Here is a 27,394-nt window from a genome sequence, read left to right on the forward strand (position 1 = left end):
GAGGGGGGGTCAGCGTGAGGGGGGAGGGGGGGTCAGCGTGAGGGGGGAGGGGGGGTCAGCGTGAGGGGGGAGGGGGGGTCAGCGTGAGGGGGGAGGGGGGTCAGCGTGAGGGGAGGGGGGGTCAGCGTGAGGGGAGGGGGAGGGGGGGTCAGCGTGAGCGGAGGGAGAGGGGGTTCAGCGTGACCGGAGGGGGAGGGGGGGTCAGCGTGAGGGGAGGCGGGGGTCAGCGTGAGGGGAGGGGGGGTCAGCGTGAGGAGGGGGGGTCAGGAGGAGGGGATGGGGGGGTCGAGGGGAGCGGGGGTCAGGTGGAGGGGAGGTCAGGGGAGGGGAGGGGAGGGGGTCAGGGGGAGGGGAGGGGGTCAGGGGGAGGGGAGTAGGGTGAGGGGAGGGGGGGTCAGCTTGAGGGGAGGTGGTCAGGGGGAGGGGAGGGGGTCATGGGGAGGGGAGTAGGGTGAGGGGAGGGGGCGTCAGCTTGAAGGGAGGGGGGGTCAGCGGGAGGGGGGGTCAGCGTGAGTGGGGGGGGGGTCAGGAGGAGGGGAGGGGGTCAGCAGGAGGGGAGGGGGTCAGGTGAAGGGGAGGTCAGGGGGAGGGGAGGGGGTCAGGGGGAGGGGAGTAGGGTGAGGGGAGGGGGATCAGCTTGAAGGGAGGGGGGGTCAGCGGGAGGGGGGGTCAGCGTGAGTGGAGGGGGGGTCAGGAGGAGGGGAGGGGGGTCAGCAGGAGGGGAGGGGGTCAGGTGGAGGGGAGGTCAGGGGGAGGGGAGGGGGTCAGGGGGAGGGGAGTAGGGTGAGGGGAGGGGGATCAGCTTGAAGGGAGGGGGGGTCAGCGGGAGGGGGGGTCAGCGTGAGTGGAGGGGGGGTCAGGAGGAGGGGAGGGGGGGTTGAGGGGATGGGGGTCAGCAGGAGGGGAGGGGGTCAGGGGGAGGGGAGGGGGTCAGGGGGAGGGGGGGGGAGGGGGGTCAGGGGGAAGGGGGGGTCAGGGGGAGGGGGTGTCAGGGGGAGGGGAGTAGGGTGAGGGGAGGGGGGGTCAGCGTGAGGGGAGGGGGAGGGGGGGTCAGCGTGAGGGGAGGGGGAGGGGGGGTCAGCGTGAGGGGAGGGGGGGTCAGCGTGAGGGGGGTCAGCGTGAGGGGGAGGGGGGGTCAGCGTGAGGGGGAGGGGGGGTCAGCGTGAGGGGGAGGGGGGGTCAGCGTGAGGGGGAGGGGGGGTCAGCGTGAGCGGAGGGGGGGTCAGCATGAGGGGGAGGGGGGTCAGCGTGAGGGGGAGGGGGGTGTCAGCGTGAGGGGGAGGGGGGGGTCAGCGTGAGGGGGAGGGGGGTCAACGTGAGGGGAGGGGGAGGGGTGTCAGCGTGAGCGGAGGGGGAGGGGGGTCAGCGTGAGCGGAGGGGGAGGGGGGTCAGCGTGAGCGGAGGGGGAGGGGGGGTCAGCGTGAGGGGAGGGGGAGGGGGGGTCAGCGTGAGGGGGGAGGGGGGGTCAGCGTGAGGGGGAGGGGGAGGGGGGTCAGCGTGAGGGGAGGGGGAGGGGGGGTCAGCGTGAGGGGAGGGGGGGTCAGCGTGAGGGGGAGGGGGGGTCAGCGTGAGGGGAGGGGGAGGGGGGGTCAGCGTGAGCGGAGGGGGAGGGGGGTCAGCGTGAGCGGAGGGGGAGGGGGGGTCAGCGTGAGGGGAGGGGGGGTCAGCGTGAGGGGAGGGGGGGTCAGCGTGAGGGGAGGGGGGTAGCGTGAGGGGGAGGGGGTGTCAGCGTGAGCGGAGGGGGAGGGGGGTCAGCGTGAGCGGAGGGGGAGGGGGGGTCAGCGTGAGGGGAGGGGGAGGGGGGTCAGCGTGAGCGGAGGGGGAGGGGGGGGTCAGCGTGAGGGGAGGGGGAGGGGGGTCAGCGTGAGGGGAGGGGGAGGGGGGGTCAGCGTGAGGGGGAGGGGGGGTCAGCGTGAGGGGAGGGGGAGGGGGGTCAGCGTGAGGGGAGGGGGAGGGGGGTCAGCGTGAGTGGAGGGGGAGGGGGGGTCAGCGTGAGGGGAGGGGGAGGGGGGGTCGTCGTGAGCGGAGGGGGAGGGGGCGTCAGCGTGAGGGGAAGGGGAGGGGGTCAGCGTGAGGGGGGGTCAGCGTGAGGGGAGGGGGGGTCAGCGTGAGGGGAGGGGGGTCAGGGGGAGGGGGGGTCAGCGGGAGGGGAGGGGGGTCAGCGGGAGGGGGGGTCAGAGTGAGGGGAGGGGGGTCAGCGGGAGGGGGGCAGGGGGTCAGCGGGTGGGGAGGGGTGTCAGCGGGGGGGGGGGGAGGGGGGGTCAGCGGGAGGGGGGCAGGGGGTCAGCGGGAGGGGGGGAGGGGGTCAGCGTGATGGGAGGGGGGTCAGCCCGGGGGAGGGGGTCAGTGTGGGGTAAGGATGAGCGAACTGAGTTGTCCGCGGGGTCTCTGTTTTACTCCTCAATCACCGCCATAGAAACCAATGCGGAGGGTGATTGTCGTGTTGCTGCGACTGGGATCTTGCTGTGCTCTCAGCTGCAGCATTTTACATTATAACAGTGACTGCTGTCTCCCTCGCTGGAAGCTGCATGGGGCTGTCCCAAGATGGTTCAGAATTGTCAATTGGGGCAGCACAGTGGTTAGCACCGCTGCCTCACAGCGCCAGGGACCCGTGTTCGATTCCCGGCTCGGGTCACTGTCTGTGTGGAGTCTGCACATTCTCCTCATGTCTGCGTGGGTTTCCTCCGGGTGCTCCGGTTTCCTCCCACAGTCCAAAGACGTGCTGATTAGGGTGCATTGGCCGTTTGTTCTCACTGGAGCGACGGAGGTTGAGGGGAGTTCTGATAGAAGTCTACAAGATTATGAGAGGCATGGACAGAGTGGATAGTCAGAAGCTTTTTCCCAGGGTGGAAGAGTCAATTACTAGGGGGCACAGGTTTAAGGTGCGAGGGGCAAGGTTTAAAGGAGATGTACGAGGCAGATTTTTTACACAGGGTGGTGGGTATCTGGAACTTGTTGCCGGGGGAGGTAGTGGAAATGGGTAGGGGGATTTAGTTCAGTGGGGCAGCATGGTCGGTGCAGGTTTGGAGGGCCGAAGGGCCTGTTTCTATGCTGTAATTTTCTTTGTTCTTTAAATTCTCCCTCAGTGTACCCGAACAGACGCCGGAGTGTGGCGACTAGGGGATTTTCACAGTAACTTTATTGCAGTGTTAATGTAAGCCTACTTGTGATTAATAAACTTTACTTAGTTCTCTCTGCGTTCACTGTCTGCTTGGTACAAAGTCTCATTTACCGCTGTGTGTTTCCGTCACAGACTCAGACCGACGCCATGCTGACTGAAGGACAGACACAGGAGCTGCTGGCATTTCTGACACTCGACACGCGGCTGGATGTTAAAGGCCAGGCCACTGAGTGTGTGCTGGGCCTATCTGGCAGCAAGGACGGCCGCAGTTTCCTGGGCCAGAGTGTGGACATCCTGCGGGCTTTGCTGGCCTTGACCAGAGACCCCAGCCGGGCAGTGGCGAAGGACTGCTACTATGTCCTGGTCAACCTGTCTGCTGATGTGACGGTACACCGGGCCCTGGTACAGGATGTGCCCCTTGTGCCCACGCTTCTGGCCAACCTCTTGGACCCTGAGTATGACTTCTCCGACCAGATCTGCTCCATCCTGTCGAACCTCTCCAGGGAGGAGGACACGTGTGCCGAGGTGTTCCGAGCCATTCAGAACGAGGGCCCAGGCTTGGCAAAGATTGTCGACATCTTCTGCACAGACGGTTATAACAAAAAGGCGGAACTTCACTACCTGGGGCCACTGCTGTCCAACCTGACCCAGTTAGCAGAAGCCAGGAAGTTCATACTGGATAAGGACAGGTCTGCTACATTACAACTTCCCTCATAACCAGTTCTAACTAATAGCAACATGAACAAAACAGTCTGGTTATAAAGAGGCAGCAGGGACACAGAGTCTAATGTTCACTCACCTCATTCTGTTAAGGTAACAGGATAAGACAATAAAGATATTCAGACAGGAAATGCTTAGAACAAAGAACAGTACAGCACAGGAACAGGCCCTTTAGCCCACCAAGTCTGTGCCGATCACATCTAAACTATCCGCTCTATCCCACCTGTTCATGTGCCTTTCCAGATAAGTCTTAAATATTGCTAACATATCTGCCTCAATCACCTCACTTGGCAGTGCATTCCAGGCCCCCACCACCCTCTGTGCAAAAAACCTCCCCCGCACATCTCCACTGAACCTTTCCCCCCTTACCTTGAACTTGTGCCCCCTTGTGATTGTCATTTCTGCCCCTGGGAAAAAGCTTCCAACTGTTTACCTTATCTATACCCCTCATAATTTTATAAACTTCTATCAGGTCGCCCCTCAGCCTCTGTCTTTCCAGAGAGAACAACCCCAGTTTATTCAATCTCTCCTCATAGCCTCCATATCAGGCAACATCCTGGTAAACCTATTCTGTACTCTCTCCAAAGCCTCCACGTCCTTCTGGTAGTGTGGTGACCAGAATTGGACACAGTATTCCAAATGTGGCCTAACCAACCTTTTATATAACTAACATAATTTGCCAACATTTAAACTCTGCCCCGGCTGATAAAGGCAAACATGCCATATGGGTGGCACGGTGACACAGTGGTTAGCACTGATGCTTCACAGCTCCAGGGGACCTGGGTTCGATTCCCGGCTTGGGTCACTGTGTGGAATCTGCATGTTCTCCCCGTGTCTGTGTGGGTTTCCTCCGGGTGCTCCGGTTTCCTCCCACAGTCCAAAGGTGTGCGGGTTAGGTTGATTGGCCATGCTAAAATTGCCCCTTAGAGTCCTGAGATGTGTAGGTTAGAGGGATTAGCGGGTAAATGTGTAGGGATATGGGGCTAGGGCCTGGGTGGGATTGTGGTCGATGCAGACCCGATGGGCCAAATGGCCTTTTTCTGTACTGTAGGGTTTCTATGATTCTGTGATATGCTTTCTTCACCACCTTTTCCACCTGTACTGCTACTTTTTAGGATCTGTGGACCTGTGCTCCCAGATCTCTCTGTGTGCCTATGCTGCTGATGGTTCTGCCATTTATTTTATAGCTCCCACCTGAATTGGATCTACCAAAATGCATCACCTCACATTTGTCCAGATTAAATTCCATCTACCATTTCCCCGCCCAATTTTCCAGTCTATCTATAACCTGCTGTATTCTCTGACAATCTTCATCACTATCCGCAACTCCAACAATCTTAGTATCATCTGCAAACTTGCTAATCAGATCAGCTACATTTTCTTCCAAGTCATTTATATATATATAGCAGAGGTCCCAGCACTGATCCCTGCGGAACACCAATAGTTACAGACCTTCATTCAGAAAAACACCTACCGCTACCCTCTGTCTATTATGGCTGAGATGTGGAGATGCCGGTGTTGGACTGGGGTGGGCACAGTAAGAAGTCTCACAACACCAGGTTAGAGTCCAACAGGTTTATTTGGTAGCGCAAGCTTTCGGAACACTGCCTCTTCAGCAGAGGGAGCTTTACTCTATATCTAACCCCGTGCTGTATCTGTCTTGGGAGTGTTTGATGGGGACAGTGTAGAGGGAGCTTTACTCTGTATCTAACCCCGTGCTGTATCTGTCTTGGGAGTGTTTGATGGGAACAGTGTAGAGGGAGCTTTACTCTGTATCTAACCCCGTGCTAGACCTGTCCTGGGAGTGTTTGATTGGGACAGTATAGAAACATAGAAAACTACAGCACAAAACAGGCCCTTCGGCCCCACAAGTTGTGCCGAACATATCCCTACCTTCTAGGCCTACCTATAACCCTCCATCCTATTAAGTCCCATGTACTCATCCAGGAGTCTCTTAAAAGACCCTATTGAGTTTGCCTCCACCACCACTGACGGCAGCCGATTCCACTCGCCCACCACCCTCTGTGTGAAAAACTTCCCCCTAACATTTCCCCTGTACCTACTCCCCAGCACCTTAAACCTGTGTCCTCTCGTAGCAGACATTTCCACTCTGGGAAAAAGCCTCTGAGAGTCCACCCGATCTATGCCCCTCAACATCTTATATACCTCTATTAGGTCTCCTCTCATCCTACATCTCTCCAAGGAGAAAAGACCGAGCTCCCTCAGCCTATAGAGGGAGCTTTAATCTGTATCTAACCCTGTGCTGTACCTGTCCTGGGAGTGTTTGATGGGGGCAGTGTAGAGGGAGCTTTACTCTGTGTCTAACCCCGTGCTGTACCTGTCCTGGGAATGTTTGAGGGGACAGTGTAGAGGGAACTTTACTCTGTGTCTATAGGAAGAGTTGTTGTTATTTGCAGTGACCTCCATGTCACTCTGGGATTTGTTCTTTGCCTACAGGTGTGTTATTCAGCGGCTTCTCCCTTACACACAGTACCAGGATTCCAGTGTGCGGAGAGGAGGAGTTGTGGGCACACTCCGCAACTGCTGCTTTGATCATTGTGAGTGTCTCAGTTTTCTAACTGGAACTGGAGGTTAAACCATTTGCTTTCTTAATCACCTTGGCCACTTGTGTTGTCATTTTCAGGGAACTGTGGACCTTCACGCCCAGATCGCACTATGTTAATAGTCCTAAGGGTCCTGCCATTTACAGTATAGTTCATACCTAAATTTGATCCTCCAAAATGCATCACTTTGCATTTGTCCAGATTGAACTCCATTTCTATTTCTGTGTCCAAGTCTCCAATCTATCTATTTCCTGTTGTATTATCTGACAATCCCCGGCACTATCAGCAACTCCACCAATCTTCATAAGAACATAAGAAACAGGAGCAGGAGTAGGCCATCTGGCCCTTCGAGCCTGCCCCGCCATTCAACAAGATCATGGCTGATCTGAAGCGAATCAGTTCCACTTACCCGCCTGCTCCCCATAACCCCTAATTCCCTTATCGATCAGAAAACTATCTACCCGTGATTTAAACATATTCAACGAGGAAGCCTCCACCACTTCAATGGGCAGAGAATTCCAGAGATTCACTACCCTCTGAGAGAAGAAGTTCCCCCTCAACTCTGTTCTGAACCGTCATCCACAAACTTACTAATCAGACCCCCCACATTTTCCTCCAGATCATTTATATATACTTCAAACAACAGAGATCCCAGCACTGATCCCGATGGAACACCACTAGCTACAGATCCCCACTAGCTACAGATCTCCATTCTGAAAAATACCCTTCCACCGCTACTCTCTGTCTTCCATAACCAAGCCAGTTTTGTGGTTAACAGTGAGGTTGAGTGTCTTTGGTTACAGGAAGATGTAGACGAGATGGTCAAATGGGTGGATAAGTGGCAGATGGAATTTAACCCTGAAAAGTGTGAGGTGATGCACTTTGGAAGGAGTAATTTGACAAGGAAGTATTCAATGAAATGTCTGACACTGGGATGTTCCAAAGTGGTGTGTTTGTCCATAGATCTCTGAAGGTGAAAGGCAGATTAATAGGGTGGTGAAAAAGGCATATGGGACACTCGCCTTTATCAACCGGGTTATAGATTACAAAAACAGAGAGGTCATATGGAGTATGGAACGTTGGTGAGGCCACAGCTGGAGCACTGTGTGCAGCTCTGGTCACCACATTATAGGAAGGACATGAACGCACTGGAGGGGGTGCAGAGGAGATTCACCAGGATGCTGCCTGGGACGGAGCATTTAAGTTATGAAGAGAGGTTGGATAGGCTTGGGTTGTTTCCTCTGGAGCAGAGAAGACTGAGGGGCGACCTGATTGAGGTGTTCAGGATTATGAAGGGTATGGACAGGATGGATAGGGAGTGGCTGTTCCCCTTAGTTGAAGGGTCAGTTACAAGGGGACACAAGTTAAAAGTGAGGGGTGGGAGGTTTAAGGGGGATTTAAGGAAAAATGTTTTACCCAGAGGGTGGTGACGGTCTGGAATGCGCTGCCTGGGAGGGTGGTGGAGGCGGGATGCCTCATATCCTTTTAGAAGTAGAACAAAGAAAATTATAGCACAGGAACAGGCCCTTCGGCCCTCCAAGCCTGCACCGACCATGCTGCCCGACCTAACTAAAACCCCCTACCCTTCCGGGGACCATATCCTTCTATTCCCATCATGCCCCTTAAAAGTCACTACCGTATCCGCTTCCACTATCTCCCCCGGTAACGAGTTCCAGGCACCCACTACTCTCTGTAAAAAATCTGCCTCGTACATCTCCTTTAAACCTTGCCCCTCGCACCTTAAACCTGTGCCCCCTAGTAATTGACTCTTCCACCCTGGGAAAAAGCTTCTGACTATCCACTCTGTCCATGCCTCTCATAATCTTATAGACTTCTATTAGGTCTCCCCTCAACCTCCGTCGCTCCAGTGAGAACAAACCAAGTTTCTCCAACCTCTCCTCATAGCTAATGCCCTCCATACCAGGCAACATCCTGGTAAATCTTTTCTGCACCCTCTCCAAAGCCTCCACATCCTTCTGGTAGTGTGGCGACCAGAACTGAACATTATATTCCAAGTGCAGCCTAACTAAGGTTCTATAAAGCTACAACATGACTTGCCAATTTTTAAACTCAATACCCTGGCCGATGAAGGCAAGCATGCTGTATGCCTTCTTGACTACCTTCTCCACCTGCATTGTACCTGGATGAGTACTTGGCACACCCTAACATTCAAGACTGTGGCCAAGTGCTGGCAAGTGGGCAGGTCAGGGCATTTCGTGCATCGATGCAGCCTCGATGGGCCGAAGGGCCTCTTCTGCACTGTAGGGTTCTGTGATGCTGTATCCATCTGCCAGCCCACCCCGAATCCCATGTGATTTTAGTTTTTGTACCAGTCTGCCATGAGGGACCTTGTCAAACACCTTACTAAAGTCCATATAAACTACATCCACAGCCCTTCAAGTTTCTTTGTGACCTCTTCAAAAAACTCAATCAGGTTGGTTCGACATGACTTTCCCTGTACAAAACCATGCTGCTTGTCACTAACTAGTCCATTTTCTTCCAAATCATAGTATCCCTACAATGCAGAAGGAGTCCATTCGGCCCATCGAGCCTGCATCAACAACAATCCCACCCAGGCCCTATCCCCGCAACCCCACGTATTTACCCTGCTAATCATCCTAACCTACTCATCTTGGGGCACGCAGGCAATTTAACATGGCCAATCAACATAATCCGCACATCTTTGGAGTGTGGGAGGAAACCCACGCAGTCACTGGGAGAACTCCACGCAGGCAGTCACCCAAGGCCAGAATTGAACCTGAGTCCTTGGCGCTGTGAAGCAGCAGTGCTAACCACTGGGCCACCGTATATATGTGCATGTATCCTGTCCTTCAGTATCTTCTCCAAAAACTTCCCCACCACTGACGTCAGGCTCACCGGCCTATAATTTGCTGGATTATCCCTGCTTCCTTTCTTAAACAAGGGAACAACTTTGGCTATTCTCCAATCCTCTGGAACCTCGCCTGTGGTCAAAGATGATGTGAAGATATCTGTCAAGGCCCCAGCTATTTTTTTCACTTGCCTCCCACAGTATCCTGGGATAGATCCCATTCGGTCCCAGGGATTTGTCTACTTTAATGCAATTTAGGATACTCAACACTTCCTCCTTTGATATATTGGCATTCTGTAGAGTGTTCACACACCTATCCCTGACCGCAACATCCATCATGTCCTTTTCCTCGGTGAATACCAACACAAAGTACTCATGAAGGCTCTCACCCACTTCCTGTGGTTCCACACATAACTTCCCTCCATTGTCCTCGAGTGGGCCTACTCTTTCTTTTGCTACCCTCTTCCTCCTAACATATGCATAAAAAATCTTGGGATTCTCCTTGATCCTGTTTGCTAAAGACATTTCATGGCTCTTTTTAGCCCTCCTAATTCCATGTTTAAGTTTCTTCCTACTTTCACGATACTCCTCAAGGGCTTTGTCAGTTTTTAGATGCCTAGACCTATCGAATGCTTCCTTTTCCTTTTTGACTGAGTTTACAGGTTCCCTTGTCATCCATGCTTCCCGAATCCTGCCATTTCTATCCTTCATTTTTGAGGGGACCTGCCTGTCCTACACTTTAATCAACTGGCTTTAAAAGCCTCTCTCATGCCAGAAGGTGATTTGCCTCAAATAACCGCTCCCAATCCACATTCCCCAATTCCTGTCTAATTTGGATGTAATTGGTCATCACACAATTAAACACCCTCACCCAAGGGCCACTCTTGTCCTTTTCCATGATTACCCGAAATCTTATGGAATTATGGTCCATTAGACAGGGGAATCTAAAACACGGGGGCACGGTCTCAGGATAAGGGGTCGATCATTTAGGACTGAGATGAGGAGAAATTTCTTCTTTGGAATTCTCTCCCTCAGTGGGTTGTGGATGTTCCGTTGTTGAATATATTTAAAGCTGGGATAAACAGATATTTCATCTCTTGAGGAATTAAGGGAGCGGGCAGGAAAGTGGAGTTGAAACCCAAGATTTGGGCGGCACGGTGACACAGTGGTTAGCACTGCTGCCTCACAGCATGGTGCACCCGGGTTCAATTCCGTCCTCAGGTCACTGTCTGTGTGGAGTTTGCACATTCTCCCTGTGTCTGCGTGGATTTCCTCCGGGTGCTCCAGTTTCCTCCCACAGTCCAAAGATGTGTGGGTTAGGTTGATTGGCTGTGCGAAATTGCCCCTTAGTATCAGGGATTAACAGAGTAAATATGTGAGGTTACGGGAATAGGGCCTGGGTGGTTTTGTGATCGGTGCAGACTTGATGGGCTGAATGGCCTCCTTCTGCACTGTAGGATTCTATGATCAGCCATGATGGTATGGAATGGGGGAGCAGGCTTGATGGGCCGAGTGGTTTACTCCTGCTCCTCTTGCTTGCATCTGCCGTCTGGGCAAGGAGAGAGGAGAAGATTAGTGTGTTGAGATTCAGAATCCATCCATTGGAGAATTGGAGGGACAGAGCTCCCTGCACCTGGAGTTAGTGGATTGCGTGGGCAAATGGAAAATGTCTGGAAGTAGTGTTCCATTCAAAAGAGAAAGAGCTGATTCAAGAATAACTTCCACAATGAAATGGCTTCACTTGTTGGAAAGGAAATATTTACAGAGCTCTGGGGAAAGAGCATGAGCCTGGGATTAATTGGATCACTTATTCAAAAAGGTAACATTCTCTGCTTAGGGATGTTTCTTGGAGAAGTCAGCAAGCTTTGTGGCTGTCTCTTTATAGGAACTTTCAACTTTATCATTGATACACAGTGGCAGCCACAGTGTACCATCTACCAAACGCACTGCAGAAACTCACCAAAGTTCCTCAGGGCAGCATCTTAGAAACATAGAAACTAGAAGCAGGAGTAAACCATTCGGCCGTTCGAGCCTGCCCCACCATTCATTTTGATCATGGCTGATCATCGAATTTATATCATGATCCCCTTCCTCCCATATCCCTTGATCCCTTTGGCCCCAAGAGCGAAATCTAATTTCTTCTTATAATCACACAATGTTTTGGCCTCAACTACATTCCGTGGGAGTGAATTCCACACATTCACCACCCTCTGGGTGAAGAAATTTCTCCTCACCTCAGTTCTGAAAGGTTTACCCCTTATCCTCAAACTATGACCTCTAGTTCTGGACTCCCCCACCATTGGGAACATTCTTTCTGAATCTATCCTGTCCAACCCTGTTAGAATTTTATAAGTTTCTATGAAATTCCTTCTCACTCTTCTAAACTCCAGTGAATATAATCCTAACCGACTTAGTCTCTCCTCATATGACAGACCTGCCATCCCAGGAATCAGCCAGGCAAACCTTCGCTGTGCTCCCTCTATAGCAAGGACATCCTTCCTCCGATAAGGACACCAAAACTGCACACAATACTCCCGGTGTGGCCTCACCAACGCCCTGTACAATTGCAGCAAAACATCCCTATCCCTATACTCAAATCCTCTCGCTATGAAGGCCAACATACCATTTGCCTTCTTTACTGCCTGCTGTACCTGTGCGCTTACTTTCAGCGACTGATGCACGAGGACACCAAGGTCTCGCTGAGTATCCACCTCTCTCAATTTCCACCCATTCAATTAATAATCTGTCTTCCTATTATTGCTACCAAACCTATGACCACTACCATCTAGAAGGACAAGGGCAGCAGATAGCTGGGAACACCACCACCTGGAAGTTCCCCTCTAAGTCACTCACCATCCTGACTTGGAAATATATCAGCCACTGGGTCAAAATCCTGGAATTCCCTCTCTAACAGCATTGGGGGTGTACCTGCACCTTATGGACTGCAGTGATGCAAGAAGGCAGCTCACCACCACCTTCTCAAGGGGCAATTAGGGATGGGCAATAAATGCTGGCCAACACCCACATTCTGTGAAAATAAAACTCATCCAGGGGCGTACCTTTTCACTTTATCTGGTCATCATAGAATCCCTGCAGTGCACAAAGAGGCCAATCGGCCCATCGAGTCTGCACTGACTCTCCCAAAGAGCATCTTACCCAGACCCACCCACCACTCTATCTCTATAACCCTGCGCATTTTCCGTGGCCAATCCACCGAACCTGCGCATCACACATTGTGGAGTGGACAGAAAAAGACCATTAGTTCGAGTAGCTAGTCAAAGACTCAGAGCAAAAATAAACCTGGTACTGAGTGATTATAAGCAGACCTCAGAGTGTGCAGTGACCCGAGAGTGCTGCATTGTCAGCGCTGCTGTCGTCCAGATGGGATATTTGCCTCTTAACATTGACAAGACCCGATCTGTCTCCTTACTGTGTGTTCACTGGGCTAATCGCTCTCCCTGTCTGTCTCCTTACTGCAGCCTATCACCAGTGGCTGCTTGGCAATGATGTCGACATCCTCCCATTTCTGCTGCTGCCATTGGCTGGTCCCGAGGAGCTGAGTGAGGAGGAAATGGAAGGTAAGGAGAGAGAGAGGGAATGTGGGGAAAGGAGAGAGAGGGGGGAATGTGGGGAAAGGAGAGAGGGGGGGAATGTGGGGAAAGGAGAGAGAGGGGGGAATGTGGGGAAAGGAGAGAGGGGGGGAGTGTGGGGAAAGGAGAGAGAGAGGGGGAATGTGGGGAAAGGAGAGAGAGAGAGGGAATGTGGGGAAAGGAGAGAGAGGGGGGAATGTGGGGAAAGGAGAGAGGGGGAATGTGGGGAAAGGAGAGAGGGGGGAATGTGGGGAAAGGAGAGAGAGAGAGGGAATGTGGGGAAAGGAGAGAGAGGGGGGAATGTGGGGAAAGGAGAGAGAGGGGGGAATGTGGGGAAAGGAGAGAGGGGGGAATGTGGGGAAAGGAGAGAGGGGGAATGTGGGGAAAGGAGAGAGGGGGAATGTGGGGAAAGGAGAGAGAGAGGGGGAATGTGGGGAAAGGAGAGAGAGAGGGGGAATGTGGGGAAAGGAGAGAGAGAGGGGGAATGTGGGGAAAGGAGAGAGAGAGGGGGAATGTGGGGAAAGGAGAGAGAGAGGGGGAATGTGGGGAAAGGAGAGAGAGAGGGGGAATGTGGGGAAAGGAGAGAGAGAGGGGGAATGTGGGGAAAGGAGAGAGGGGGAATGTGGGGAAAGGAGAGAGAGGGAATGTGGGGAAAGGAGAGAGAGAGGGGGAATGTGGGGAAAGGAGAGAGGGGCGAATGTGGGGAAAGGAGAGAGTGGGGGAATGTGGGGAAAGGAGAGAGAGAGAGGGAATGTGGGGAAAGGAGAGAGAGGGAATGTGGGGAAAGGAGAGAGGGGGAATGTGGGGAAAGGAGAGAGAGAGGGAATGTGGGGAAAGGAGAGAGAGGGAATGTGGGGAAAGGAGAGAGGGGGAATGTGGAGAAAGGAGAGAGAGGGGAATGTGGGGAAGGGGGGAGTTGGGGAAGGGGGGGAAGTTTAAGCATAGACGGGGAACGTGGGGAAGGGGCTGGGGTCAGTGGTGATTTTTTTGAAAGCTCCATTCTGGAGACAGAGTTTATCCGTTGTCCAAAAAGCATTGGCGGATTGGCGTAATGTTATTTTATTCCTGCCCTTTCCTGCAGGCTGGGACATCGCTGGGGCAGAGGTATCTGACTCAAGTAGACATCTCTCTGTTGTGAGCCTAAATGTCAGCGTGGCATATTCAGCTGTGGAAGGCATCATTGTGGTTGCTGACTCTACGTATGCACAGACTCTCACACTTACCCTACTCGGGTCACCCAGAGTTTAATGCAAGGACTGATTAGGGACAGTCAGCATGGCTTTGTGAGTGGAAAATCATGTGTCTCAAATTTGATTGAGTTTTTTGAAGGGGTAACCAAGAAGGTAGATGAGGGCAGTGCAGTTGATGTTGTCTACATGGACTTTAGCAAGGTGAGGTATCTAAATGGATATAAAATTGGCTTCTTGAAAAAGTCAGAGGGTGGTTGTAGATGGTTGTTTTTCAAACTGGAGGCCTGTGACCAGCGGTGAGCCTCTGGGATCAGTGCTGGGTCCACTGTTATTTGTCATTTATATTAATGATTTGGATGAGAATATAGGAGGCATGGTTAGTAAGTTTGCAGATAACACTAAGATTGGTGGCATAGTGGACAGTAAGGAAGGTTACCTCCAATTGCAGCGGGATCTTGATCAATTGGGCCAGTGGGCTGACGAATGGCAGATGGAGTTTAATTTAGACAAATGCAAGGTGATGCATTTTGGTAGATTGAACCAGGGCAGGACTTACTCAGTTAATGGTAGGGCGTTGGGGAGAGTTACAGAACAAAGAGATCATGGGGTACATGTTCATAGCTCCTTGAAAGTGGAGTCACAGGTGGACAGAGTGGTGAAGAAGGCATTCAGCATGCTTGGTTTCATTGGTCAGAACATTGAACACAGGAGTTGGAATGTCTTGTTGAATTTGTACAAGACATTGGTAAGGCCACACTTGGAATACTGTGTGCAAGTCTGGTCACCCTATTATAGAAAGGATATTATTAAACTAGAAAGAGTGCAGAAAAGATTTACTAGGATGCTACCGGGACTTGATGGATTGAGTTATAAGGAGAGGCTGGATAGACTGGGACTTTTTTCTCTGGAGCGTAGGAGGCTGAGGGGTGATCTTATAGAGGTCTACAAAATAATGAGGGCCATAGATCAGCTAGATAGTCAATATCTTTTCCCAAAGGTAGGGGAATCTAAAACTAGAGGGCATAGGTTTATGGTGAGAGGGGAGAGATACAAAAGTGTCCAGAGGGGCAATATTTTCACACAGAGGGTGGTGAGTGTCTGCAACAAGCTGTCAGAGGTAGTAGTAGAGGCGAGTACAGTTTTGTCTTTTAAAAAGCATTTAGATACATGGGTAAGATGGGTATAGAGGGATATGGGCCAAATGCGGGTAATTGGGATGAGCTTAGGGGTTTTTAAAAAAAAAAGGGCGGTATGGACAATTTGGGCCGAAGGCCTGTTTCCATGCTGTAAACCTCTATGACTCTATCTCTGACTCTATCTCTGACTCTATCTCTGACTCTATCTCTGACTCTATCTCTGACTCTATCTCTGACTCTATCTCTGACTCTATCTCTGACTCTATCTCTGACTCTCTCTCTGACTCTCTCTCTGACTCTCTCTGACTCTCTCTCTGACTCTCTCTCTGACTCTCTCTATGACTCTAATTGCTGCACGGTCGGGGAAACTGGAAGCTCCAGTCGTATGCTCTCAATCAGAATCTGTAACATCTCAGTTAATAGGCATTGGGCGTGTGGAAGGTAACTGAATTACCAGAGGGGATCGAGGCCTTTGCCCAGCTTACTGTCTCTCTGGTGCCTGGCACAGAACTAATGAGTGTCCCTCCAGGGAACAAACTTCATCAGATTACACCGTGAAATTCTACTTACAAATTCAAGGATAGAAACCAGATTGGAGCATTTTCAGCATGAGGTTGTGGGACAGACAGACACAGCTCTGGGAGCTGGCAGCACGGATTTCACAGAGAAAAGGAAAGATTTAGCTTGCGAGGGCAGAGGGTTTGAGAGTTTTTGTTTAAGAAGCGGGTGCTTTTTGATTGCAAGAGGGAACCATTGACAGTGCCAAGTAAGATGGGTGCTGCCAATTGCTGGAAATGGCTTCATTTCAGCTGGAGCAGGGCCTCATGGGCAAGAGTAACTCGGGAGGGGCATGAGGAGAGAATGCCCGGATGGAGTTTGAGGACCAGGGAAAAGGGAAATATTTGAAGCTTTGCCAAGGCGCAGAAGAGGGGTGGTGGGGGAGCCAGATGAACCAGTCGCCTCGACTTTAGAGTTTATTTATTAGTCATTACATTAACACTGCAATGAAGTTACTGTGAAAATCCCCTAGTCGCCACACTCCGGCGCCTGTTCAGGTACACTGAGAGAGAATTTAGCACGGCCAACGCACCTAACCAGCATGTCTTTCAGACTGTGGGAGGAAACCAGAGCACCTGGAGGAAACCCACGCAGACACGGGGAGAGAGTGCAGACTCCGCACAGACAGTGACCCAAGCTGGGAATCGAACCCGGGTCCCTGGCGCTGTGAGGCAGCAGTGCTAACCACTGTGCCACCGTGATATAGAAAGCAGGTGAACTTCGCACACTCATCATTGATGGAAAAGGGTTTTAAGAAGATAGGTGGTAGAAGGAAAGGGACGGGGATGGTGAAGATACGGTTCAACATGGGCCGGGCCGGTGAGTAAAACCAAAGAGGAGAACCTGCCCGAGAAGGCAAGGTCAGGGGGGATGGGGAGCAAGAGTGGGTAAGGGTTTATTCAGCAGGAGAGGTTTAGAGTGGGCAGGAGTCGGTGAATGTGAGGGACAGGGGATGAGAGAAGGGAGGACAAAGATTTAAAATGATTTGATTTGATTTATTATTGTCACATGTATTGATACACAGTGAAAAGTATTGTTTCTTGCGCGCTGTACAGACAAAACATACCATTCATAGAGAAGGAAAAGAGAGAGTGCAGAATGTAGTGTTACAGTCATAGCTAGGGTGTAGAGAAAGATCAACTTAATGCAGACTTTTGTATCTTAAAATGACTGGTAATGCGGAATTTCTCTGTGCGGTGGAGAGAGGAAGGGGATTCTCTATGAGAAACACGGCAGGGTGATGGAGAACAACGAGTTGTGAAGGAGTAACGCGATGCGGTGGGACTGGGACAAGGTGAGATGCTGTACGGAAGTGAAAGTGTTGAGACTAGATTGATGGGTGCCATTGAGTTGCAGTCAATGCTCAGCATATCGACTGGCAGTGATGGATTTCAGAGGGAGTTACAGGCGGTGGGAGAGGTGAGCGAGTGGCAGAGTTCATTTAATCTCTCCTCCATTCTCTTCCTGGAATGGGTTGTGTTATCAATTGTTAAATGATAGCTGACGTCTCCCTCCTGTTTCTCACCCTCTGTGTTCTGACACAGGACTGCCAGTGGACCTCCAGTATCTCCCTGAGGACAAGCAGCGTGAGAAAGACCCAGACATCCGCAAAATGCTGCTTGAGGCCATTAACCTGGTACGTACCTGCTGGGGAAGCGCAAATAGAGAGAAAGGCTTTGTAATGGGGACAGCGTAGAGGGAGCTTTACTCTGTATCTAACCCCGTGCTGTCCCTGTCCTGGGAGTGTTTGATGGGGACAGTGTAGAGGGAGCTTTACTCTGTATCTAACCCCGTGCTGTACCTGTCCTGGGAGTGTTTGATGGGGACAGTGTAGACGGAGCTTTACTCTGTATCTAACCCCGTGCTGTACCTGTCCTGGGAGTGTTTGATGGGGACAGTGTAGACGGAGCTTTACTCTGTATCTAACCCCGTGCTGTACCTGTCCTGGGAGTGTTTGATGGGGGACAGTGTAGAGGGAGCATTACTCTGTATCTAACCCCGTGCTGTACCTGTCCTGGGAGTGTTTGATGGGGACAGTGTAGACGGAGCTTTACTCTGTATCTAACCCCGTGCTGTACCTGTCCTGGGAGTGTTTGATGGGGGACAGTGTAGAGGGAGCATTACTCTGTATCTAACCCCGTGCTGTACCTGTCCTGGGAGTGTTTGATGGGGACAGTGTAAAGGGAGCTTTACTCTGTATCTAACCCCGTGCTGTACCTGTCCTGGGAGTGTTTGATGGGGACAGTGTAGAGGGAGCTTTACTCTGTATCTAACCCCGTGCTGTACCTGTCCTGGGAGTGTTTGATGGGGGACAGTGTAGAGGGAGCTTTACTCTGTATCTAACCTCGTGCTGTACCTGTCCTGGGAGTGTTTGATGGGGGACAGTGTAGAGGGAGCTTTACTCTGTATCTAACCCCGTGCTGTACCTGTCCTGGGAGTGTTTGATGGGGAACAGTGTAGAGGGAGCTTTACTCTGTATCTAACCCCGTGCTGTACCTGCCCTGGGAGTGTTTGATGGGGGCAGTGTAGAGGGAGCTTTACTCTGTATCTAACCCCGTGCTGTACCTGTCCTGGGAGTGTTTGATGGGGGACAGTGTAGAGGGAGCTTTACTCTGTATCTAACCCCGTGCTGTACCTGTCCTGGGAGTGTTTGATGGGGGACAGTGTAGAGGGAGCTTTACTCTGTATCTAACCCCGTGCTGTACCTGTCCTGGGAGTGTTTGATGGGGGACAGTGTAGAGGGAGCTTTACTCTGTATCTAACCCCGTGCTGTACCTGTCCTGGGAGTGTTTGATGGGGACAGTGTAGAGGGAGCTTTACTCTGTATCTAACCCCGTGCTGTCCCTGTCCTGGGAGTGTTTGATGGAGACAGTGTAGAGGGAGCTTTACTCTGAATCTAACCCCGTGCTGTACCTGTCCTGGGAGTGTTTGATGGGGACAGTGCAGAGGGAGCTTTACTCTGTATCTAACCCCGTGCTGTACCTGTCCTGGGAGTGTTTGATGGGGGACAGTGTAGAGGGAGCTTTACTCTGTATCTAACCCCGTGCTGTCCCTGTCCTGGGAGTGTTTGATGGGGACAGTGTAGAGGGAGCTTTACTCTGTATCTAACCCCGTGCTGTACCTGTCCTGGGAGTGTTTGATGGGGACAGTGGAGAGGGAACTTTACTCTGTATCTAACCCCGTGCTGTCCCTGTCCTGGGAGTGTTTGATGGAGACAGTGTAGAGGGAGCTTTACTCTGTATCTAACCCCATGCTGTACCTGTCCCGGGAGTGTTTGATGGGGACAGTGCAGAGGGAGCTTTACTCTGTATCTAACCCCGTGCTGTACCTGTCCTGGGAGTGTTTGATGGGGGACAGTGTAGAGGGAGCTTTACTCTGTATCTAACCCCGTGCTGTACCTGTCCTGGGAGTGTTTGATGGGGACAGTGTAGAGGGAGCTTTACTCTGTATCTAACCCATTTGCTGTCCCTGTCCTGGGAGTGTTTGATGGGGGACAGTGTAGAGGGAGCTTTACTCTGTATCTAACCCCGTGCTGTACCTGTCCTGGGAGTGTTTGATGGGGATGGTGTAGAGGGAGCTTTACTCTGTATCTAACCCCATGCTGTCCCTGTCCTGGGAGTGTTTGATGGGGGACAGTGTAGAGGGAGCTTTACTCTGTATCTAACCCCGTGCTGTACCTGTCCTGGGAGTGTTTGATGGGGACAGTGTAGACGGAGCTTTACTCTGTATCTAACCCCGTGCTGTACCTGTCCTGGGAGTGTTTGATGGGGACAGTGTAGACGGAGCTTTACTCTGTATCTAACCCCGTGCTGTACCTGTCCTGGGAGTGTTTGATGGGGGACAGTGTAGAGGGAGCATTACTCTGTATCTAACCCCGTGCTGTACCTGTCCTGGGAGTGTTTGATGGGGACAGTGTAAAGGGAGCTTTACTCTGTATCTAACCCCGTGCTGTACCTGTCCTGGGAGTGTTTGATGGGGACAGTGTAGAGGGAGCTTAACTCTGTATCTAACCCCGTGCTGTACCTGTCCTGGGAGTGTTTGATGGGGGACAGTGTAGAGGGAGCTTTACTCTGTATCTAACCCCGTGCTGTACCTGTCCTGGGAGTGTTTGATGGGGGACAGTGTAGAGGGAGCTTTACTCTGTATCTAACCCCGTGCTGTACCTGTCCTGGGAGTGTTTGATGGGGAACAGTGTAGAGGGAGCTTTACTCTGTATCTAACCCCGTGCTGTACCTGCCCTGGGAGTGTTTGATGGGGGCAGTGTAGAGGGAGCTTTACTCTGTATCTAACCCCGTGCTGTACCTGTCCTGGGAGTGTTTGATGGGGGCAGTGTAGAGGGAGCTTTACTCTGTATCTAACCCCGTGCTGTACCTGTCCTGGGAGTGTTTGATGGGGGACAGTGTAGAGGGAGCTTTACTCTGTATCTAACCCCGTGCTGTACCTGTCCTGGGAGTGTTTGATGGGGGACAGTGTAGAGGGAGCTTTACTCTGTATCTAACCCCGTGCTGTACCTGTCCTGGGAGTGTTTGATGGGGGACAGTGTAGAGGGAGCTTTACTCTGTATCTAACCCCGTGCTGTACCTGTCCTGGGAGTGTTTGATGGGGACAGTGTAGAGGGAGCTTTACTCTGTATCTAACCCCGTGCTGTACCTGTCCTGGGAGTGTTTGATGGGGACAGTGGAGAGGGAACTTTACTCTGTATCTAACCCCGTGCTGTCCCTGTCCTGGGAGTGTTTGATGGAGACAGTGTAGAGGGAGCTTTACTCTGTATCTAACCCCGTGCTGTACCTGTCCTGGGAGTGTTTGATGGGGACAGTGCAGAGGGAGCTTTACTCTGTATCTAACCCCGTGCTGTACCTGTCCTGGGAGTGTTTGATGGAGACAGTGTAGAGGGAGCTTTACTCTGTATCTAACCCCATGCTGTACCTGTCCCGGGAGTGTTTGATGGGGACAGTGTAGAGGGAGCTTTACTCTGTATCTAACCCCGTGCTGTACCTGTCCTGGGAGTGTTTGATGGGGGACAGTGTAAAGGGAGCTTTACTCTGTATCTAACCCCATGCTGTACTTGTCCTGGGAGTGTTTGATGGGGACAGTGTAATGGGAGCTTTACTCTGTATCTAACCCCGTGCTGTACCTGTCCTGGGAGTGTTTGATGGGGGACAGTGTAAAGGGAGCTTTACTCTGTATCTAACCCCATGCTGTACCTGTCCCGGGAGTGTTTGATGGGGACAGTGCAGAGGGAGCTTTACTCTGTATTTAACCCTGTGCTGTACCTGTCCTGGGAGTGTTTGATGGGGACAGTGCAGAGGGAGCTTTACTCTGTATCTAACCCCGTGCTGTACCTGTCCCGGGAGTGTTTGATGGGGACAGTGCAGAGGGAGCTTTACTCTGTATTTAACCCTGTGCTGTACCTGTCCCGGGAGTGTTTGATGCTGTGCTCTGATAGGCTAAGAATGCTCCACTCATGACTTTACTATAAGACATAGGAGCAGAATTAGGCCACTCTGCCCATCGAGTCTGCTCCGCCATTCAATCATGGCTGATATTTTTCTCATCCCTATTCGCCTGCCATTTCCCCATAACCCCTGATCCCCTTATTAATCAAGAACCTATCTATCTCTGTCTTAAAGACACTCAGTGACCTGACCTCCACAGCCTTCTGCGGCAAAGAGTTCCACAGATTCACCACTCTCTGGCTGAAGAAATTCCTCCTCATCTCTGTTTTAAAGGATCGTCCCTTTAGCCTGAGGTCGTGCCCTCTGGTTCTAGTTTTTCCTATTGGTGGAAACATCCTCTCCATGTCCACTCTATCCAGGCCTCGCAGTATCCTGTAAGTTTCAATAAGATACCCCCCTCATCCTTCTAAACTCAAATGAGTACAGACCCAAAGTCCTCAACCGTTCCTCATATGACAACCTCTTCATTCCGGGGATCATTCTTGTGAACCTCCTCTGGACCCTTTCCAATGCCAGCACATCCTTCCTTAGATACGGGGCCCAAAACTGCTCACAATACTCCAAATGGGGTCTGACCAGAGCCTTATACAGCCTCAGAAGTACATCCCTGCTCTTGTATTCTAGCCCTCTCGACATGAATGCTAACATTGCATTTGCCTTCCTAACTGCCGACTGAACCTGCACATTAACCTTAAGAGAATCTTGAACAAGGGCTCCCAAGTCCCTTTGTGCTTCTGATTTCCTAAGCATTTCTTCATTTAGAAAATAGTCTATGCCTCCATTTCTCCTTCCAAAGTGCAGAACCTCACACTTTTCCACATTGTATTCCATCTGCCACTTCTTTGCCCACTCTCCTAACCTGTCCAAGTCCTTCTGCAGCCTCCCCTGCTTCCTCAATACTACCTGTCCCTCTACATATCTTTGTATCATCTGTAAACTTAGCAACAGTGCCTTCAGTTCCTTCTTCCAAATCGTCAATGTATACTGCGAAAGGTTGTGGTCCCAGCACCGACCCCTGAGACACACCACTAGTCACCGGCGGCCATCCTGAAAACGATGCCTTTATCCCCACTCTCTGCCTTCTGCCAGTCAGCCAATCCTTTATCCACACTAGGAACATACCCTTAACACCATGGGCCTTAACCTATTTAACAGTCTTCTATGTGGCACCTTATCAGAGGCCTTTTGGAAATCTAAATAAATCACATCCACTGGTTTACAGGGGAATTAAAGTTTTATCTCCCAATAAAATTATATCTGTTTCTTTATGTGATCGGGACGTAACAAATGGTTTTGTCTCTCAGTATCTCTGGATAAATTCCACTTGTTTCTCTGTAGCTGGCTGCCACGAGGAGTGGGCGTAAGATGGTGAAGGGGAAGAATGCCTACGTGATCCTGCGAGAGTTCCATAAGTGGGAGCAGGAGCTGGATGTCGGTGCAGCGTGCGAGAAACTCATTGAGGTGGGATTGCTGAAGAGCTTCACAAAGGGAGTTCCCCTCTCACTGCTGCTGTCATCCTAGCCAAGTGCTGGCTCTTGATGTTTCCGCCAGGCTCCCGTCTCTCATCTGGCTCAGTGTGTACCACTCTGACCTCAGTCAGAAGGCCATGGGTGCCGGTCCCCTCTCCAGTTTGAAGTAGAGTTCTACTGGCTCTCCTGACCAGTACACATCCCTCAGACAATCTTACTCACCATTGAGCTGGTCATTTAGCTCATTGCTGGATAGAGGGGTTTAGCCGGGAGTGGGGGAGGGGTTTAGCCGGGAGTGTTGGGGGGGGGGGGTTAGTCAGGGGTGGAAGGGGTTTAGCCAGGAGTGGGGGAGGGGGGAGATGGTTTAGCCAGGTGGGGAGGTTTTGCCCAGGGGAGGGGGGGTGTTTAGCTGGGCGGGGGTTTAGCTGGGGGTGGGGTTTAATCGGGGGGGGGAGAGTTTAGCTGGGTGGGGGGAATTGGCTGCCACGCTCTGTACATTACAACACAGTCGACAGTACAGATGCTGAAAGATTGTCTCCCTTTGATGGAGAATCTAAACAACATGGGATCAGTCTCAGGACACGTGTTTGATCGTTTAGGACTGAGATGAGGAGAAATTTCTTCACTCAAAGGCTTGTGAATGTTTGGAATTCTCTTCCCCAGAGGATTGTGATGCTTCATTGTTGAGTAGATCCACAGTAAGAAGTCTCATTACACCTGGTTAAAGTCCAACAGGTTTATTTAGAATCACGAGCTTTCAGAGCGCTCACCTGATGAAGGTGCAACGCTCCGAAAGCTCATGACTCCAAATAAACCTGTTGGACTTTAACCTGGTGTTGTGAGACTTCTTACTGTGCCCACCCCAGTCCAACGCCGGCATCTCCACATCTTGAGTAGATCCATGACAGAGATTGTTACATCTTTGGGCACGAAAGAGATGATACAGGAAGGTGGAGTTGAAGTGGATTATTAGCCCACACAATAGGGCACAAGTCAGGAGTGTGATGGAATACTCCCCACTTGCCTGGATGGGTGCAGCTCCAACAACACTCAAGAAACTTGACACCATCCAGGACAAAGCAGCCCCGCTTGATTGGCACCACATCTACAAACATTCACTCCCTCCACCACCGACGCACAGTGGCAGCCGTGTGTACCATCTACAAGATGCACTGCAGCAACTCACTGAGGCTCCTACGACAGCTCCTTCCAACCTATGACCCTCTTCACCAAAAGGACAAGGGCAGCAGATACCTGGGAACACCACCACCTGGAGGTTCCCCTCCGAGTTGCTCACTATCCTGACTTGGAAATGTATCGGCCGTTCCTTCATTGTCGCTGGGTCAAAATCCTGGAACTCCCTCCCTAACAGCACAATGGATGTATCTACACCTGAGGGACCGCAGTGGTTCCAGAAGGGGCCTTCTCAAGGGGCAGCTAGGAATGCGCAATAAATTTTGGCCCAGCCCGTGGCACCCACAGCCCGTGGCACCCACAGCCCGTGGCACCCACAGCCCATGAAAGAATTGTGAAGAATCCATCGCAGGATGCTGCTTAATGTCAGGTGGTTGCTGTTCCTTTCCTCAGGTGCTGATATCTGATGAACCGGAGGCTGGGATGGAGAATCTGCTGGAGCTGGAGATTCCCCAGGATATCGAAAGGAAGCTGAGGCTGCAGGATGAGGAAGAACAGCGACGGATTGTGAAGGAAAAGGAGGAGTTGTTGAAGAACAGGGAGCAAGAGAGTGGGCGTAGGGCACGAGGGGAAAGCCCAGAGGGCCTGGAGAGGTGACCTCCCGGCCTGGAGAGGTGACCTCCCGGCCTGGAGAGGTGACCTCCCGGCCTGGAGAGGTGACCTCCCGGCCTGGAGAGGTGACGTCCCGGCCTGGCCTCAGCATCCAGTGTTTACTGAACTCTATCTGACAAGCTGTGTGAGATTCTTTATTCGCTGTGGGTCAGTTAGAGGGTCTCATTTTGCAAAGCAGTGTTGTTATGTATGATCGTGTGTGGGACCACGTCAGCTCCCCCCCCCACCCCCCCACCCCCCCAATCTGCCCACTGCCAATCCATGGTGTCTTTGCAAGGAGAGGCAGCCTCACAACACCCAATAGGGAATCCCCATCAGATCACTTCCCTGTACCTCCTGGTAACTGAACTGGGATTGAGAGGAACCCACTCCTCAGTCCCCTTGCCTCGGGAGGAGAATGTGTGTGTGCGTGGCATCTATTCAACAAAGAGATATCAGGATATGGAGGCTTCTCTCTAAGCTTCCGCGTCAGAAAGATGTGTGTTGGACACGTAATCCAGGCTGATGCTGGCAGCACAGTGCTGAGGGGCTGCCGCATGGTCAGCAATATCAAATCAAGGCCTTATCTCCACACACAGGTGGATGTAAGACATTCCGTGGCACTATCTCCCCCTGCTGTCCTGACCAGTAACGCAGCAAAGAGCATTGCAAGCAGTCATTGCTGTTTGTGGGATCTTGCTGTGTGTAAATCTACTACAGTGACTGCACATCAGAAATGTTTCGGTGGCTGCAAAGTGCTGAGGAAATGTAAGCTTGTTTTTCTGTGGTATTTTAACCAGCTGAAGTTAAAGCCTCCTCTCTGTCAAGGCCACCCACCCAGCAAAGAACAATGCAGCACAGCTCCCTGGTCCAAACTAGACCATTCTTTTGTATCCCTCCATTCCCACTCCGTTCATATGGCTGTCTAGATAAGTCTTAAACGTTCCCAGTGTGTCCGCCTCCACCACCTTGCCCGGCAGCGCATTCCAGGCCCCCACCACCCTCTATGTAAAATATGTCCTTCTGATATCCGTGTTAAACCTCCCCCCCCCCTCACCTTGAACCTATGACCCCTCGTGAACGTCACCACCAACCTGGGAAAAAGCTTCCCACCGTTCACCCTATCTATACCTTTCATAATTTTATACACCTCTATTAGATCTCCCCTCATCCTCCATCTTTCCAGTGAGAACACCCAGTTTACCCAATCTCTCCTCATAATTAAGCCCCTCCATACCAGGCAACATCCTGGTAAACCTCCTCTGCACTCTCTCTAAAGCCTCCACGTCCTTCTGATCGTGTGGCGACCAGAACTGGACGCAGTATTCCAAGTGCAGCCGAACCAACGTTCTATACAACTGCAACATCAGACCCCAACTTTTATACTCTATGCCCCGTCCTATAAAGGCAAGCATGCCATATGCCGCCTTCACCACCTTCTCCACCTGTGACGTCACCGTCAAGGATCTGTAGACTTGCACACCCAGGTCCCTCTGCGTATCTACACCCTTTTTGGTTCTGCCATTTATCGTATAGCTCCCCCCTACATTAGCTCTACCCAAGTTTCAGACTCCTCAGAAACATCACGTGAAGCGCAGAGCCCACAACTCTACGCCTCTGGGAATTACTGCACACAGTTGCTAAACCGTAAGAAACTCTGATCGTGAAATCCTTCCTTTGGCCATCTCTGCACGCTGTGATCTTCTGTCATCATTTCCAGCAGAGTTTTGTTCCCCTCTCCTTGAATAAAGAATGCTGTTGACTATTCAGCATGCGGCCCACCTGGCCTCTCCGAGCTGCTCGTGACGAATCTTCCTCCTCGGCTCCACCTTTCCAATCTGTTCTCCATGTTCTCACTGTTCAGAATTCGATCCATTTCCTCCTTGAATATTCCCAGTGACTGACTACAGCGATGGGTGGTATTTAACTCTCTCTCCCAACGCGCCAATCCGTTCCCCACTTCCAACTGCCCAAATAAAAAAGAAGCAGAGTTGGAATGTTATATCCGGCGCTGATGGATTTCAAACTCCTCAGAAACATCACGTGAACCACAGAGCCCACAACTCACTCACAATTAAATCAGGCAGGAAACGTGCGCAGGATGTATTCTTTAACTTTGTGGGTTCTTGTGTCTTAAGTATTGAATTTATTTTGTGCAGAAACACTTTCTGTATGACCCCCCCTCAACCTGCCCTGGATGAAAAGATGAAAGCCTAAGCAATTGAAGCATTTGGTTATATAAGAAACAGGAACATGTGTAGGCCATTCAGCCGCTCAAACCTACTCTGCCATTCTGTTAAGATCACAGCTGATCTGGTGTGGCCTTAACTCCACTTTAGTGCCTGCGCCTCATAACCCTTGACCCCCTTGTTTATCAAAAGTCTATCTAACTCTGACCTGAATATATTCAATGACGCGGCCTCTACTTCTCTCCGTGGGAGAGATTTATATATTTGACTGGTTGTTGCATGGCCACTGAATGCAAACACATGATCACTCTGTGACATTGTCGGGTATTTCGTGGGCTTTGCCAGAGTCACGATCCAGCCCTTGTACAGTTGACAGCTCGTAATAAACCTGCTTGTTGTTTTCTGAAAACTCGTGGTGAGTATGGATTTAGAGTTTAAAAAATCGAAGCTGACTTACCACTGGAAGCTCGAACTTTGAATCGCAGATGGAGTTTAATTTAGATAAATGTGAGTTGATGTAGATCAAACTAGGGCAGGACTTACTCAGTTAATGGTAGGGCATTGGGGAGAGTTACAGAACAAAGAGATCTAGGGGTACATGTTCATAGCTCCTTGAAAGTGGGGTCACAGGTGGACAGAGTGGTGAAGAAGGCATTTGGCATGCTTGGTTTCATTGGTCAGAACATTGAATACAGGAGTTGGGATGTCTTGTTGAAGTTCTACAAGACATTGGTAAGGCCACACTTGGAATACTATGTACAGTTCTGGTCACCCTATTATAAAAAG

The 27,394-nt window shown here is 51.5% G+C and overlaps 1 protein-coding gene across 3 annotated transcripts; it reads left to right on the forward strand.

Annotated features, from left to right (window-relative positions):
- Positions 1-3,041: 3,041 nt before the first annotated feature.
- hgh1 (HGH1 cochaperone) lies at positions 3,042-27,017 on the forward strand. 3 transcript variants are annotated; one of them, XM_078207896.1, is made up of 8 exons: positions 3,042-3,154; positions 3,254-3,810; positions 6,299-6,399; positions 12,715-12,813; positions 17,254-17,345; positions 22,504-22,626; positions 24,222-24,421; positions 24,485-27,017. In XM_078207896.1, the coding sequence occupies exons 2-8, from the start codon at positions 3,269-3,271 to the stop codon at positions 24,486-24,488; spliced, it is 1,161 nt and encodes a 386-aa protein (XP_078064022.1). In that variant the 5' UTR covers positions 3,042-3,154; positions 3,254-3,268; the 3' UTR covers positions 24,489-27,017. The 3 variants fall into 3 exon arrangements, with proteins under 3 accessions (XP_078064022.1, XP_078064023.1, XP_078064021.1); XM_078207897.1 differs by having other exon boundaries at positions 24,506-27,017; XM_078207895.1 differs by having other exon boundaries at positions 24,222-27,017.
- The last annotated feature ends 377 nt before the right edge of the window (positions 27,018-27,394 follow it).

This window comes from Mustelus asterias, unplaced genomic scaffold, assembly GCF_964213995.1.
Source record: "Mustelus asterias unplaced genomic scaffold, sMusAst1.hap1.1 HAP1_SCAFFOLD_2858, whole genome shotgun sequence".
In the NCBI taxonomy this organism is placed as follows: domain Eukaryota; kingdom Metazoa; phylum Chordata; class Chondrichthyes; order Carcharhiniformes; family Triakidae; genus Mustelus; species Mustelus asterias.

Coding starts and splice junctions, on each gene's coding strand:
- hgh1 (XM_078207895.1), top strand. CDS start 3,269: ATGCTGACTGAAGGACAGACACAGGAGCTGCTGGCATTTCTGACACTC. Junction 3,811..6,298: donor TTCATACTGGATAAGGACAG/GTCTGCTACATT, acceptor CTTTGCCTACAG/GTGTGTTATTCAGCGGCTTC. Junction 12,814..17,253: donor GAGTGAGGAGGAAATGGAAG/GTAAGGAGAGAG, acceptor GTTCTGACACAG/GACTGCCAGTGGACCTCCAG.